The sequence below is a fragment of the Cnephaeus nilssonii genome (genome assembly GCF_951640355.1).
Source record: "Cnephaeus nilssonii genome assembly, chromosome: 16".
NCBI lineage: Eukaryota > Metazoa > Chordata > Mammalia > Chiroptera > Vespertilionidae > Cnephaeus > Cnephaeus nilssonii.
Genome location: NC_137087.1, coordinates 18,965,112 through 18,981,688, shown reverse-complemented (window position 1 = coordinate 18,981,688; position 16,577 = coordinate 18,965,112). Strand labels below are relative to the sequence as shown.

Sequence of the window (16,577 nt, the reverse complement as noted above, 5' to 3'; positions counted from 1 at the left end):
CGGCTCTCTGTGTACATGGGATGGACAGTGCCTGATCCCCTGAAGACCAGGAAATACCTACCTCTAGCTTCAGAACATCATGCTGAAGTTTACGCTGAAATTCGAGGAAGTTTTTGATGGTCAGCTTCCCTTTGAGATCAGCTCCAAAAAAGTAGGTTGTGAGGGCTGAACACAAGCCAGACTTGAGGGTGTTACCAGTAGTAGGACGATCTCTGTGACGCATACCCATACTGGTTTGGGAGCGAATGATGCTCTGAACCTAAAGAGATGCAAACCCCCATCCAGAAAAACATTACAAAGCGAAAAATTAGAGAAAAATAACTGCCTATTGATTGTTTATTCTTTGCCTTCACTGTGCTACAATTCTTTCTTTTGTTTTACTTTACTTAAAAAAGTCTTTATTGCTGAAAGTATTATAGATGTCTCCCCCCCCCCACCCCATTGACCTCTTCTAGCCCATACCAGCTCTCCACCCCGTGCTCACAACAATCCTATGAGAGAAGTCCTATGAGTATCCTTATTTCACAGATGAGAAATTTGGGGCACAGAGTTAAACAATTTGCTCAAAGTCAAGTAGCAGCACCAGGATTCTAACACAGATGCCTGATACTTTTATAATTGGGACCCTCCTAAAAATCTCTCTTCAGAAAAGAGTATATGTTTGTTTTGAGGCTCAAAACCTCTCTCACAATAAATAATCATCAACCTCACAGTAATACCTTCCTTTTCTCAGGAAAAATTTTAAAATCCCACAATTTTCACTACTGATTCTCTAGTTGTGAAGAGTGACAGCACAGTTATAGGCAAATAAATACTTAACATCTAAGAGCGATAACATTTATTAGAATGATATATGAAAATGAAAAATTGGTATGAAATAACTCTCCAAGAAAACATGGGGGATTAGTTCAATCTCTGAGAAGTTTTAAAAGAGCTTTTTGAGAAAGGATAACTTTTGGGACTACAACTATGCCTTAATGATACATATAAAGAGTTTTTTGAGGTAAGTTGGTAATTGCTATAGCTTTTTTGCCCCCACTAGTTCCTGCCATTTTTTCTACCTCTTTACAAGCTAAAAAACACAGCTATTCAGAATAACTAAAATTGGATACATAAGGGTAAATAATAAAGTATGTTACAGAAATAAACAATATATGTAGCCTTGATGTTTAAATAGCCAAATTAGAAAAGCATAATACTTAAACTTAAGATTTGTAACAACAAATTTACCTTAGTTAAATGTTTATTATTTTACTTGTTATCTATGACCATAAAAATATTTATTTAAGACAACTTAAAAGTCTCAGGCTCTATAAAGGGTGGAAGAGTATAATGGAAAGACTAGTCAGGAGACATGGGGTCTGGTTCTGTTAATCTGTAGTGAGAGTAGAATTTATGCAAATCATTTAACCTCTTTAAGCCTTATTTTTCTCATTGTTCGCAGAGCACATTATCGCTGTTTTCTTCTAACTCTAGGTTACTATCATAAATGGTTTTGATTATGATTTTTTCTGGGTTCATATTTTATTTATGTAAATATGATTGGTTGGCATTTTTATTCATTGACTGATTTTAGATAGAGAGGAAGGGAGAGATAGATAAACATCAATTTATTGTCCCACTTATTTATGCATTCATAGGCAGATTCTCGCATGTGCCCTCATCCCTTTGTCCAGAAGGGGGCATTAAACCCACAACCTTGTTGTATTGGAATGACGCTCTAACCAACTGAGCTACCTGGCCAGGGCCCAGATTGGTTGACATGTGTTTCTCAGGCACATGGAGACTTAAAAGCCAGGTATGTAATAGATTTTAAAATTATTTAAATTGGAGTTTTTTAGACTTTCTTATTTTTTAAAAATGTTTTTTATTGACTTCACAGAGAGAGGAAGGGAAAGAGAAACATCAATGTTGAGAGTGAGACACTGACTGGCTGCCTCTTGCGCATCCCCGCCTGGGGATCGAGTCCACAACTGGGACATGTGCCCTGACCAGAAATTGAACCAGTGAATCAGTGGATGGGTTGATGCTCAACCACTGAGCAACTGGCTGGGCATAGTTTTTTAGACTTTAAATTGAAATACAGGATAATCAGAAAGTGCTTCTTCTATTTGAAGGCAATATATATTCATTTTATCTAAGTGAGAACTTTTCCAATAGCAGTGAACCAGTATTGAGTCAGTGTTAGGACCTACCATGATTTAAATTTTGTTGTGGCTATAAATATTATAGCTTATAGCTCTGCTATTGTGGAAACTGTATGTTAGCTTCAAAAGTGGTGCTCAGAGTATTTGTATAAGTGACTGGGGGAAAAAGTGTGTTTAGGGAAAATTAACTAATACTATAGCATCTTTTTTTTTATAGCATCTTTATTAATGATTAACAATAACACAGTCCAAATACTGTCACACTTATGTGTAAACTATTAATAACTATAAGTATTCTTTCGTTAAAAACTTTATTGAAAAGTACATATCACTAGATTTCGTGTGTGTGTGTGTGTGTGTGTGTGTGTGTGTGTGAGAGAGAGAGAGAGAGAGAGAGAGAGAGAGAGAGAGAGAGAGAGAGAGGAGAGAGAGGAGAGAGAGATATTAAGTGAAAAATATCCAGAAATAAGCAATTCATAAGTTTTAAATTGCATGCCATTCTGGGCAGTGTGATGAAATCTCTCGCCGTCCTGCTCCATCCCACTTGGATGTGAACCATCCCTTTGTCCAGCATATCTATGCTATATCTGATACCCACCCATTAGTCACTTAGTAGCCATCTCAGTTATCAGATCTATTGTCACGGTATTACAATGCCTGTGTTCAAGTAGTCCTTATTTTACTTAATAATAGTCCCAAAGCACAAGAGTATGGTGTGGACAATTTGGATATGCCAAAGAGAAGCCACAAAGTGTACGTATGTTTAGGAAAAATCACAATATGTATAGAGTTTGGTACTATCCAAAGTAGCAGGCATCCACTGGGGTCTTGGAACACTTCTCCCTCGGATAAGGGAGGACTATTCTATGCAGATATAATACATAGGACAACTATGGCAGAAAGAATGGAGAAGGGGTAAATGGTACATGGTTGCAAAATTTCTACATTTTATGTGCCATAGTAAAATACGAATTCTAAGTAGACTGTGTATATTTAAGAGTGTAGGACTGCTCTGCTGGTGTGGCTCAGTGGTTGAGCACTGACCCAGGAACCAAGATGTCACAGGTTCGATTCCTAGTCAGAGCATATGCCTGGACTGGGGGCTCGATCCAGAAGGGGGTGTGCAGGAGGCAGCCAATCTATGTTTCTCTTTCATTGATGTTTCTATCTCTCTATCCCTCTCCCTTCCTCTCTCTCTAAAAAAATCAATAAAAACATATTTTTAAAAATGTATGATGGACATAGGGTGCAAATTTGAATACATGTCTCTAGGTATTTTAAAATATTTGTCTCTGTGGATTTCTTACTTGCCATTCATCCTTGTATTCTGAAACTGCCTAGCAAAGAGTAGCTGTTTGATAAATGTGGCCTGAATATATGATTGAATATCCATAACTTAGACTCTAAGCATTATAGTTGAATTCATATTGGGAAATCAGAGCAATCTTGACCTTAATCGTATATTCAAATAATCCCTTATGTTTAGAGTTAAAAGAAGAAAACCCACATGTTAAAAGTTAGTAATTTTGAAAAATGATACATTAGGTACTTCAAAAATTGGGTAGCATCTCAGTCTACTGACCAAGGCCAAAATAACTCCAAAGCACATGAAACTGGGTTAAATATGAATGTATTTAAAGGAACTTTCCAAGACAACTTGCCTGTTCAAACTCCTCCATGTCTACTTCTCCATCTCCATTCAAGTCAAACATCTTGAAAGCAATTTCAAAATTTCTCTGAGGAGCTGCAAGTAGAAAGGAAGAAAGGAAGGAAGAAAAGAGAGGGAGGAAAAAAACCCAATATTTAGATGGCATTGACAAAAAAAAAAGTCATTTAAGAAAAGCAGATGAACACTAAAAAATATCAAGTCATAGAATACCAACGTTATTTATCTAGATCAACCTTTTTGTGATACTCCTTAAGACCAAAAGAGAATTTTAGCATAGCCAGTAAAGACAGCACTTGTCTATCTTTGTGTTTCAATATTCTCTTAATTACTTCTGCTTTGCTTCCTTAGACACAATCCTCTTAGCTGTGTAATACTAATGTTGTTGCTCTGTTACTTTAGTATCATTTGCCTGGGCATGAAAGTCTGTCTGGGTGAGACATACTGCTGCAAAGAAGCTGAAATGCTCTTTGTCTTGCTTTCTAGCCTCTCCATTTTAAGTACAAGAAGTTCAGTGGATGTCATTCTGCAACAGGTTATTGTCTGTACTACTTTACTCATTATCACGATAGCTCTGTGGAAAGGCAGAAAAGTATACTGTTAGCTGTTCAGCCCCCTATTTCAACCATGTAAGCTGGGTATACAAATTACTGAGTAAAACATACTTAAATGTTAAATTTATGCTAAACTTTAGAGCCTGAAAAGATGGTGTATTTTCTTTCCCTTAAGTGAATGATGAAAGCTCTTGAAGACTTTCTTATTGTCCCTAGATCAATGAAAACATAATGTACTTAAGCATTAGAATAATATGTAAATACAACAGCCCTCTTTCCTCACCATGCTAAATGTTCTGATAGCCCTAGCCAGGGTGCTAAATGGTTAGAGCATTGGCCTGCTGACTGAAGAGTCAAGAGTTCGATTCTGGTCAAGGGTACGTAACTTGGTTGCAGGCTTAATACCCAACCATTTAAGGAGGCAACCAAACCATGTATCTCTCGTATATGGATGTTTCCCTCTCTCTGTCTCTTCCCCTCCCTTCCATTCACTCTAAAAAAAAAATAAAAATTAATGGAAAATATATCCTTGGGTGAAGATTAACAACAACAAAAAAGGTTCTTATAAAGAAAACTTCCTTTGGTACTTCAAATTTATACAGCTGTAGAGAACAAACCAAAATAAAACATCCTCATGTTATTGAAGTAAATTTTTAGCTAGTATAACTTTCACTAAAAAATTGAAAGATTATATGTAGACAAGAAAAGTGAAAAAGAGCTTAAGACATTATGCATAGTTGTAGAAAGTCCACATCCCCATCTTGGTTAGGAATTTGTCAACAGAAAACTGAACTACTAGTCTTAAATTCCAGTTTCAGCAAGCTCCTGGTTTTAGTTCCATGGGTAAATGATGTGTCTGTCTGCTTCCAATTGCCTGCCTCACCTGATAATGACCTGCAACTGGTTTGCTCTTCTTTAGGCCACAAGTACAATTACTAAGAAGGATCTAGCCAGGGGAATTAGATTTCTATATTATTCACTGCTGCCTCTTAAATTTTCTCTACCTGTCTAGATGCTATCCTTTACTGAAGAGTTACTATGTGCCAAACACTGAGCTGGAAAATTTAAAGCGGTTGAGAATCTGATACTGCACTCTCAATCCTGCAAGGCTTTATTTCTTTATATTTTAACTAGAGGAGGAAATTGGTGCTCCAAGCCATTAAATGACTAGCTCAAAGTCATACAGCAAATATGTGACGGAATTGGCAAGTGAACCTAGGTCAAGGCTGACTCCAAAGGCCATAGACTTTTCATTATGCTCCCCGGCTTCCAATATGAAGGAAGACAGTGGTACTTATAATAACAAACACACTCTTTATTCTGATATGTTCTGACCTAGAAAAAAACAACAAACGTGACTCACTGGTTACATCAGTCTCTGCAACAGCTGAGAGTTCCAAGTTGTTCATCTCAAAGATATACCTGGTATCAAAGAAACACTGCATATGCCATGCTCAGCAGATTAGACTTGGCTGCACTAACTGGAGACCTATAGGCAACATTAGATTCTCAGACAGGATTGTCAAACGTTTTAAAAAATTCTGAATATGAATTTCTTTAGAGAGGAATACACTCTCCTATTCTCCCCTACTGTCTCACATTTGGCCCACTTCACTCACACACATTATCTGCTTAATCCTTGCAGATACCCGAGACTATAACAACTGCAAACAATATGAAGCCACTGAAAGTTTTAAGCAGAGGCATGCACAATCAAGCAGGCATTTTTGAAGGACTTCCCTGGCTACAGTGAAGGATGAGTTGGAAAACAAGAGCCATCTGCAGAGAAGACCACTGAAAGTCTTATAAGTGTTAAAAATAGTCCTGCGCTGATGGCAATGGTAGTAGAGAGGAGAAAACAAATTTGAAATAGCAAGGCAGGAATTATACAACTTGATTATAATCAGTTATGATGAGTTGAGAGTGAAAAAGGATGAGGGCGTGACTGGCCTAGGCTACTGGCCTAGGCACATCATTAACCAAGAGATACAAGAGATGTAAAAGGTTTGAGAAATAAAATGAGTTCAGATCAGACCTGGTGAATTCAAGGGGTCAATAGCATATTCAGATGAAAATGTTCAGGAGGTAGTTGGAAGAGAGGGATTAAAGCTGCGAGTCATTAGCATAAGTGTGGTGAACTGCAAAGAGCCTGAAGTGGAGTTGCCCAAGGAGGACTGAAGGTTGAGGAGGATAAAGAAAGGGTAGAACGCAGTTGAAAGAAAACAGAAAGGAAGGAGTGACAGAGGAGGTGGCATCACAACATTGGGAAGAATACAGTCCAAATGAATAGAAATGGAAAAAATTTGGCAAGAGCCAGTCAGTATGTTGCTACCTATGAATTAAAGCAGCATTTTCATTCCTATCTCCACTGATTACAGAGGTTACACAGAGTACTTAAAATTTTAGCTTTATCATAATTGTCCTATTAGTTCTGTGAAGGCATGTGCCCGTATCATTTAAATGGCTGAATGAGTTACTCTAGCAAATCATAGTTCATATATCCTCTTATAATTATATACAATTCAGTTTACAAAAAAAAAAGCACACCCTGTATTGCTTTAGGTTTCTTTATCTTTTTGTCCTGGCTTAACTACTTTCAAACAGAGTATTTGCTTTATGTGGAGCTACTCAGAGTGTTTAGTAAAGTATATGTGCTGACATTCTAGAGGCTGAGCCCCTATGCACTGGTCACTGATAAGGCAAGTCAAGGCAGCAGCTTGCACCTTCTTATTTAGGCTTTACCCAGCCATCAGGGAACACCCTTCTTCCCAATGTAGTTCTCTCAGCCTATTCAGTCTTCATCTGCTGATCATGTCAACGTATTTTAAGATAAACAAGCAAAAAACCAGCTTGCTTTAAGTGAAATATGCTGCACAGGAATATCCCGTTAGGCAATTCTCTTGAACTTCCCAATCTCCTCTTTAGGATAATTCTGAAATCCCTTCTTGGTTAGGAATATTTCAGAATAACTCTGAAATCCAGCTGTTCTGGAGAGCTTTCAGTGTCTTGTGTTTACACTAACAACCTATTTCCAAAGAAAGGTACTGAGAAAGAAATCCTGTTGAATCCCAGGCTACTTACAGAGAGAACAGTGAAGCTTTCCCCTCCCTGTGTTAACAACATATCTACCTCTATGCAGTGATCCCAAAATGATCGTAACCTATGTAAGAACTGATTAAAACAGTAAGATTCCATGCAAAGTTCATTACTATACAGCTTTTACTCAGAATTCCACAACCATCTTTGCTATAGGAAATGGAGATACAGTAGGGTCTGTTCTAGTTAAGTGTCATTTTTTTATTACTCTATGTTAACAACAGTAACAACTCTAGACTGTTTTTTGAAGCACAGATTTTTCTACTTTGCTCTTTAATAGAAAATGCAGAGTAGGACTCTAATTTTGGCTCTTCCAACAATATAATGAGTCATTATGTCTTAAATTCTTTTTTGGTAGTACTGATAGAATGAATAGGTTAGCCCTGGCCAGGGTGGCTCAGTTGGCAGGAGCGTCGTCTGTACAACAAAAGGTCAAGGTTCAATTCCTTGTCAGGGCACATACCTAGGTTGCTGATTAAATCCCCAGTCCTGGCAAGTGTGGGAGACAGTTGATTGATGTTTCTCTCTCACATCTATCACTCTCTCCCCCTCCCCCTTCTCTCTAAAAATCAATGAAAATGTCGTCAGGTGAGGATTAAAAAAAAAAAAAAAAAGAATAGGTTAGATTCTTAATTTTCTGTTGGTTAGATGCTCCCAATGATTGGGGGTCGGGGGGAGACTTATAATCTGATAGAGCATCTGAATTAATCTGAAAGATAGTCATATTATTTTGAAATTCTGAAATACATATATGTATAGGAATAGAGGGTTAAGTTTCATATATGGGAACAGAGGGTTAAGTTTTTCTCTTTTCTAAGTTTCATTTCTCAGGCTGGTGCACTTGCATACTCCCTTTAATCACGAGCAAAGTGATTGAGGAGGTGATTCATTTCTGGACAATGTACACTGTACCCAGCAAGGAAGCAGAACTGTTAAGCATGGTCAGGCCAACCCCACAGGAGCCAAGACATCATCTCATTGCCTGACAACTAAGAACAATAGTTGAATTCTGCTAGCCCCCAGGACTGAATGTAATTGCATTCTGTTCCCAATCTCACCCCAGTCCATTTCCCCTATATAATCTTGTCCCCTGCACCTTGCTGTAAGACAGACTTTGGATGCTTGTAATCTCCCTGTCTTCTTGGTTGGCTGGCCCTCTCAATAAATACTTTATATGAGTTAACCCTGCCTCCATTATTGGACATTGCGAAGGCAGCCCGAGCCCACCTGGGGGTTTCCCGGTAACACCATCACAGAATTCCTACCTGCACCATTCCTGTTTTAAAATGATGCTATAGGACAAATGAGGTAATTAATATGCAATATTAGAGAACTCTGAATTAGGAAAATACTTTAGAACATAATGAACTTCTAGCCAATGATCAACCTCAATACTGAATTTCTAAGGATGATCACATAGCCTTTGATTATTTATGAGAGGAAGGTCATCACTTCTGAAGTCTAACCATGGTTGGGATTATTAATTGAGCTTTTTATCTCATGTAGAGCCCAAATCTAAACTTGTGCAGCTCTTACACATCTCATAGTTTAATTTTTTAGAGAAGTAAAAAAAATACATCTGCTTCCTCACTTATTTGATAGCTCTCTAAATACATAAAAACATATTCTCATGTGTCTATTAAGTTTCTTAGAGCTTATTTTCAGGCTTCAACATCCTAATAGCCCTCCTTTGGGGTACTTCAGATAACTAATGACTCCCCTAAGCACAGTATCCTAAATATAGTTAATTGTGGAATGAGTTATCCTTTCTACAAATAACAGGACACATACACTTTTTCTTTTCCCAAAATGAAATAAGACATGTATGTTTTGACTCATCAATACATGTGAACATTTCCCTACGCTAATGAATCTCTGCATTATATACATTAAATGCTACACTGCATTTCATTGCAAAATTTATTGTAATTTGTTTAGCCATCTGTTTGATATTTGAGTTATTTCCAATTTATTTTTTAATCATCAGCATCATTATACACACAATAATTTTATTAGCCTAAACTTATAGAAATGGAATTGCTGGGCCAGAGTAAACACTTACAAAAGTGTTTGATAATCTAAAAAGGTATGCTCTCACCAATACTATCTAGGCAATTAAATTTGTGTTACTCCAATAGTTAATTCTTTAAAAAATATGTTTTTATTGATTTCAGAGAGGAAAGGAGAGGGGGAGAGAGAGACAGAAACATCAATGGTGAGAGAGAATCATTGATCGGCTGCCTCCTACATGCCCTGCGACTGGGGATCGAGCCTGCAACCCAGGCATGTGCCCTGACTGGGAATCGAAACGTGACCTCCTGGTTCATAGGTCGACACTCAACCACTGAGCCACGCCAGCTAGGCTCCAATAGTTAATTCTGATGCACAAATGGTTTTAGATACAATATGGATTTGGTCGTCAAATGAGAGAAGAAAAAGCTAATTGTCCCTTTAAAAGAAGTCATCGATTCTAATCTTTATCCCAGTTTCTTGGAGTCCTTTAAGACCTCTGAAAGTGATCTAAATTTAGGAAAGACTTTGATCACCTCATGTAGTTTTGAGCCCAAGTTTAACTGTAGCTAAGCTAGCATAACTGTAGGGCAGACCTAGTAGGTAAAGCTGCCTATAATGCAAGGTACAGCCATGATGCCTACACTCTGCATTGCTCCTAGACAAACCCATAACCTGTGATTTCCTGGTCAGTCAGAGGGTAGCCAGGACCCCATTAGACCAGGTGTGGGTGGGGAATAAGGAGTTCAGCTGCTATTCCTAACAGCACTTACTGGAAGGATCTGGTTAGAAGACCCCTGTCTCTACTCTGACAAATCTTACCATAAGAAAAAAGCACAGAGAAATTAAATGTATTTTCTTAGAACACTTTTAAAATTCAGAGTTACTTAGTCTTGTTTTTACTTGAAAATCTTAAGCCAATGAAAGAAACCATATGAGACAGGTACTATGAGCTAATTATCATTACATATAGACTCTACAATGGCTACAAAGAGGGCTCCATTCTTTATTGCCTGTCAGTGTGATTTATTTACTTAATGTCAGTTGGCAAAGTTTTCTAAATAATATAGAATACTAAATGTCAAGAACCTGAGTTTAAATACTTCATAAGAAAACTGAAATTTTTCTGAATTCGTTTAGCAAGGTTTTCACGGAACACTATTCCTTCTAAGTACTGCTGTACTTAGAAGGAAATTTCAGCCCTGAGTCTCAAAAGATTTATAATTTAACACCTGAAGAAAAGAAATAGAAATAGCTGATGTTTCTAGTCTATAGTGCATAACTCATCTTTGAGCTGTATCTCATCCTCAGTTACTGATGACCTTCTGAGAGCCGCCAGAAACAGTCTTTCATTTAAATTGCTCTTCCTTACACTGCTGACAGTTGTGCTAAGGAAGAGTATTCAATGCCAGAGATGTCAAAAAGCTTAGATTCCCCAAGAGTTCCCAGGAGAGCAATTCTAAAAGGAATGCCAGCGCTTTACCCTTGCGTTAAGGTCATGTTCTACTTTAGGATTTATTTTCTTCAAATGAATGTTACTATTTTTATGGCCAATTGACATATACCTTTGTGACAGACCCCCACCTCTGTCTTCACAGATCTGAAACCATAATCATCTGCTTTCATTTCATTCTATGTAGCTTCATTCCATTCCATGTGCTCAATACTAGCCAAAGTGACAGCTTATGCCAAGATACAACTTACTGTATAGATACTTTAATAAAGAACTTGGATATTTATTTAATCTACATTAAATTGAAGGCACCTCTTTACATGTGACTAGGTTTGGCATTCACCCAAAATCTGTTTTTCAGTTTAGTGTTCAAATAGAAAAATGTAGGTATTGTCATAATTTTCTACCTTTCATCATGTCTATATACATAGAGAATACTACTTCAAAACCGTTTTAAGTGCAAGGCAGGAGGCAAAGGATATTTGGAGCAATATAAAATTTTAGTATGCATACTAAAATCATTATTCAGAAAAATTATTGGATATTTACTTAGCAAACAAATATATACATGGAATACTTATTAAGTGCCAGATACTGCGCTGAATATCTTCTCTAGAAGGGGCAGCGATTAGGCAAACCATTCCATCAAAAATCACTATTTTTTGCCTTAACTTCCTTTTTGTAACCTCAAATTCCCTAGGACAACACATAAGAATTTTCTAACGTTGTTCCAGGAATAGGTAAGCAACACATAATGAAGCCTAAGCATAAGCAAACATTATTAAGTTTTGGTTTTTAGGGAAAGGTAAGCTATATACTAGTAGATGGACCAATACATTTGATGTAAAAAATGGGGCTTGTAGACCATAAGCAAAGGTCTTGAAACATCATCAATTACTGAGGCCTGAATTCCTACCAGCTATCTCAATCATCAACAGAACAAAAACAGGACAGGACAGAAGCAAAAAGAATTGTAGGAGGCTGGAATCTGGGAAAGTTTCTATCACCTGTTCTAGGGAAATGAAGGAAAGACTGTGGCAGCAAGCAAACTGAGGCTCTTTTGACACTGCAGTCAAGGATATGGAGATGAACTAGGTTCCTTTCTAACTAGAAGAAACTCAGGGAAGCCACATCACAAATATTCTTTCTTTCAAATACTTTAAAAATGACTATTAGTAGGATATGGTGTCAGATACTTTGGGGATACAAAACCACACGATAAAATTCCTACTTCAAGGTAGTTTATAGCCTAGCCAGTGTGGGTCAGTGATTGAACATCCACTCAGGAACCAAGAGGTCACCAGTTTGATTCCCAGTCAGGGCACATGCCGAGGTTATGGGCTCGATCCTCAGTAGGGGGCATGCAGGAGGCAGACAACTGAAGTTTCTCTCTCATCGATGTTTCTATCTTTTTATCCCTCTCCCTTCCTCTCTCCTTAAAAATCAATACAAAGCATATTTTTAAAAAGATATTCTTTATAGGGAATCCAAGATATCAGTGAATAAGTGGAATCTACCCTCACCTCCTCCCAGGACCAAACTAGAATTACAACTAAATTACAGAACAATCATCCTGAATAACCAACTGAAGACCAGCTGAAGAGAAGTCTAATAACCAAGGATTTACAGAATAAGCCACACTGAGACTGGAGGGTGGAGACTCGAAAAGGGCGGGCCCCATTCCCACAGGCGGCGGCTAAGATCCTGGAGGGATATCTCAGCTGCAAAAAGGTTCCCTCTAAGAAGAGTGGGTCTCATCTCCAAGCTGGGCTCCACAGTCCAGAGCACCAGAGCCGGGAAGAGGTGCCCAGTTAACATCTGGCTGTGAAAATAGGCAGGGAGTCTGTCTACTAGAAAGAGACCAGAGTCAGCTAGAGATAGGTTCCCTCTTAAAGGGCCAATACAAGACCACATTCACAGCCACTGCCCCCTGGGCTCCAGTGTAGGGAAGGCTGAGCAGACTAGAATCACACCAGGAGAACTGGTGTTTGTGGTTCTGGGGAGAGAGTTGAAGGAACAACCGCCAGGATCCCAGTGCCGAGCCCTCTCCAACACTTCAGATGCCACCTTTCTTGGGTAGAACTCTCTGCCAGCCTGGAGGATCAATAGCTCCACCCTCTGGACTCCCCGTCACCCCACCCTGTGGAGCTTGTACCCTGCTGAGGAGTGAGTTGCCTAGGCTGGGGTGTAGAGACCTGGGCAGACTCAGGGAGTGTTAGTAACTGAGTTGTGTGGATTTGGGGCAGGGGCAATTCCTCTTACTTTCCTTGCACACCTGACTGGCATTTCCCCCTCATGGGAGATCCGCTTCCTTCCTGACTCCTGGTGGCTCCATCCTGCCAAGGTCTGGGCAGAATCTGGGACAATTTGAGTTGTGTGGTTCAGGGACAAGGGACAGAAGCCATTCATCCCACATTCGCCTAAGTCTGACCAGCACCTACCCCTCACGGAAGAGCCACTAGTGCCCTCTCAACTCCCAGAGGCCCTGCCTTACTGAGATTTGGCTCCTGGCAGAATCTGAGACAGACTGAATTGTGTGGCTCTAGGATGGGGCCATTTTTTCCTTGTACGCCTGACTGGAGCAGAGCCCTCCATTCACATGGCCAAATCTTGCTCTATTTGGGCCTGATAAACTCTGCTGGCCTCACCTGATGAACTGAGAACCTGCCCCAATAGTGACTCCCTGAGAACCTGCCCCAATATAAAGATGTGCGAGTACCCAGAGGGTGTCAGCTAGAATTGGTCAACCTAGTGACTTTTGCTAAGTGGACTCCCACCCTGCACTGGCACTGAGTGTGAACCTGTGTCAATCTGGTGAACACCATTCGCCCTTACCTGGTGACTCACTGAGAAGCTACCTCATGAACTCCAGGACTGCAGAGGCCTTTTCACTAATTAAGCCTAATAGGCAGCCTGCAGGCAGAGGCAGAGGGAGGCAGATCGGGGATGCCTTGGGTCTTTAGCTGACCTGCTCCCAGGCCCAGTGCTGATAAAAGCTGGCCTTGGTATACAGCTTGGTCCTTCCCATGCACACCCAGGCCCAGAGCAGATAAGACTAGAATCAAACCAGCAGGGGCAGCCACAAACTGTGGATAGCTTTGTAGCTCCAAACAGGGCCAGTCACAGGCAGTGTGTAACATTGGCCTGCACCAGAGTTCCTCCCAAGAGGCTCAGAAACAACATACCCAGTGGCCAGCTTCAGATAACATCAGAGCAGAATCCATGCTATAGCATTTTTTTGCTTTAGATTTTTCTAACAGCTTTTCAAAGATTAATAGTAAATAGTAAGGAAGATGTTTAATATTCATCTATTATGAATATTATTCTCTCTAGGATTGTTTTTATGTTATTAGCCCACAGGGTTAATAACATTAGTTAGGACACATATGAAGACAAAGAGCACAACATAAATATTTCATAATTGTCAATGGCCAAAATCCAGAGTCTAAATTATATTATCATTATCTAGTAAAACTTAGCATTAGCAAAGAGATGCAAATCAATAAATAATATGTAGCATCCTAGATAAATCTTGATGACCCTTTTCTGTACCACGTTATAGAGAAAAATCTCTGACTTCTATTATTAGATTTAAGACCATCAGCTAATGTTGCAGTCAGTAAGTGCTGAGAATTAAGCCATTAATAACCATTCTTCTATATTCTCAGTCAAATCCTATAAAATTACTTTAAGGATTAGAGACTATATTAACAGTTTCTTTACCTTGCCTAGAATGAATCTGAATTTATTTTATTAATGAGTATTTATTTAGTAAATACTTAATATTCTATTTGATACAAATGCTATGGCCAATGTTGAAAATTCTTCAAGTTATTCCATCAAACTTGATCAGGGAGATGAGGTATAAAGCAATATAATTTATGACTTAAGAATAAGGGGGGATACAAATATATAAATTCTGAATTATAAGAAACCAAGCTTGTTTGAAAATATATTAATTAAAAAACACATTCTTTCTCTCCACTGGTACTGGCTGCAGATTGAAAACATCAAATTTGGCCTGCAACAGAGTCCCTCCCAAGAGGCCCCAGAACCAACATACCCAGTGGCAGCTTCAGACACAACAACTTATATCTCAATTTGGGATATAAACAGCAAAGTCAAGTCTTATGTTTGCTAAAGTTTCTTTTGGAGAAAATTGAAAAAAAAAATTATAGTCTTGCTTTGTTACCTGGCCACAATGCTTTATATATCCCAGATACGTTTGTAGTGAATATTGTCACAAACCTGTGATCAGTGTCATGCAGTTTACATTCTAGGTAATAAACAAGGTCAATCAATCAGTGATATAGAATGTTGAACAGTGATAATTGCCAAGGAGAAAAAACAAAGCAGGAAAGGGAATTAGGAGGTATGTATGTATAAGTGTGTGTGTGTGTGACGGTGTTTAAAATTTTAGGTTCAAAGAAGGCCCTCATTATCCCAAGCACATACAGAGAAGAGTGATATGATATGCCACTGCTTATTATAAGCACAAGACATTGTTGCCAAATTGATTGTTCTTCTTAATGTGTGTCCAAGAAATTCTTGTTTAGCTAAAAATCAAACTTCTAAAAAGTTTAAATGAGAAGAATGAGCTCTATTTAATGGGGGAAATTATATTATACTAGAGGCCTGGTGCACGAAATTTGTGCACAGGTAGGGTCCCTAGACCTGGCCGGCGATCAGAGCTAATCGAGGCCTTCCAGCTGCTGGCCAGGGCCTCCCTTCCCTGGCTGCTGGCTGCCAGCCAAGGCCTCCCTTCCCCAGCTGCCAGCCAGGGCCTTCCTTCATTCCACACTGTCCCCTGGTGGTCTACGCATATCATAGCGAGCAATTGAACTCCCGGTCTCCTGGTCAAACTCCCGAGGGGACAATTTGCATATTAGGCTCATATATATATAATGTTTCAGAGAAGCAGCTTTGTTAATTTTATTTTCAGGAGAGGTAGTTATAAGTCAAGAAAGGAATTTAATGATTTACTCTATATATGTGTGTGTATATGCATGTATATATATTCCTCAAATTTTATTTTTGACAATATAGTGTAGTTTTGAAAGTACTTTGAGTTTCCAAATGTCAATCCAGTTGGGCAGAATGTTCATATTCTTCAACATGATGGCAATTTCTTGAACACTGAGTCCATTAATTTTGCAAAAAAAACAGCTAATCAGAAATATGACAATCCTGCTTGGCTGATGTGGCTCAGTTGGTTGGAATGTCGTCCCGTATACCAAAAGGTAGTGAGTTTGATTCCTGGTCAAGGCAAAAACCCACATTGCAGGTTCCATCCCCAGCCAGGCATGTGAGGGAGGCAACCGATCGATGTTTCTCTCTCACATCTATCTTTCTCTTCCTCTCTCTAAAATCAATTAAAAAATAAAGTAAATTAAGAAGAAATATGACAGTCCTGCATTATCAGGGTTATGCCATTCACATTGCTCTGGCTGGTTGTCTGTTGGAAATCTCAAGGACAGACCCTGTTGTCCACCATGACAAGAGATTAATGAAGACACAAATGCACCTCTACCAGTCTCAAGCGACTCCTTAACAACGCTTTTGGTGTTTAAAGAATTGCATTCTCTCTTGCAGGATGACCTGGGAATCATTTAGTGCATCTAGACTGTAATGATCCCTTGTTATTCACAGGA

General features: G+C 38.9%; 1 protein-coding gene across 3 annotated transcripts in view; it reads right to left on the bottom strand.

Annotated features, from left to right (window-relative positions):
* Nucleotides 1-16,577, bottom strand: part of MICU1 (mitochondrial calcium uptake 1) — a 179,158-nt gene that overhangs the window by 73,192 nt on the left and 89,389 nt on the right. For all 3 annotated transcript variants that reach the window (XM_079793297.1, XM_079793295.1, XM_079793296.1), the window contains 2 exons: nt 3,809-3,891; nt 62-259 (listed from right to left, as the gene is read on the bottom strand). In XM_079793297.1, coding sequence (XP_079649423.1) covers nt 62-259; nt 3,809-3,891 — 281 coding nt within the window. The remainder of the gene's footprint in view (nt 1-61; nt 260-3,808; nt 3,892-16,577) is intronic.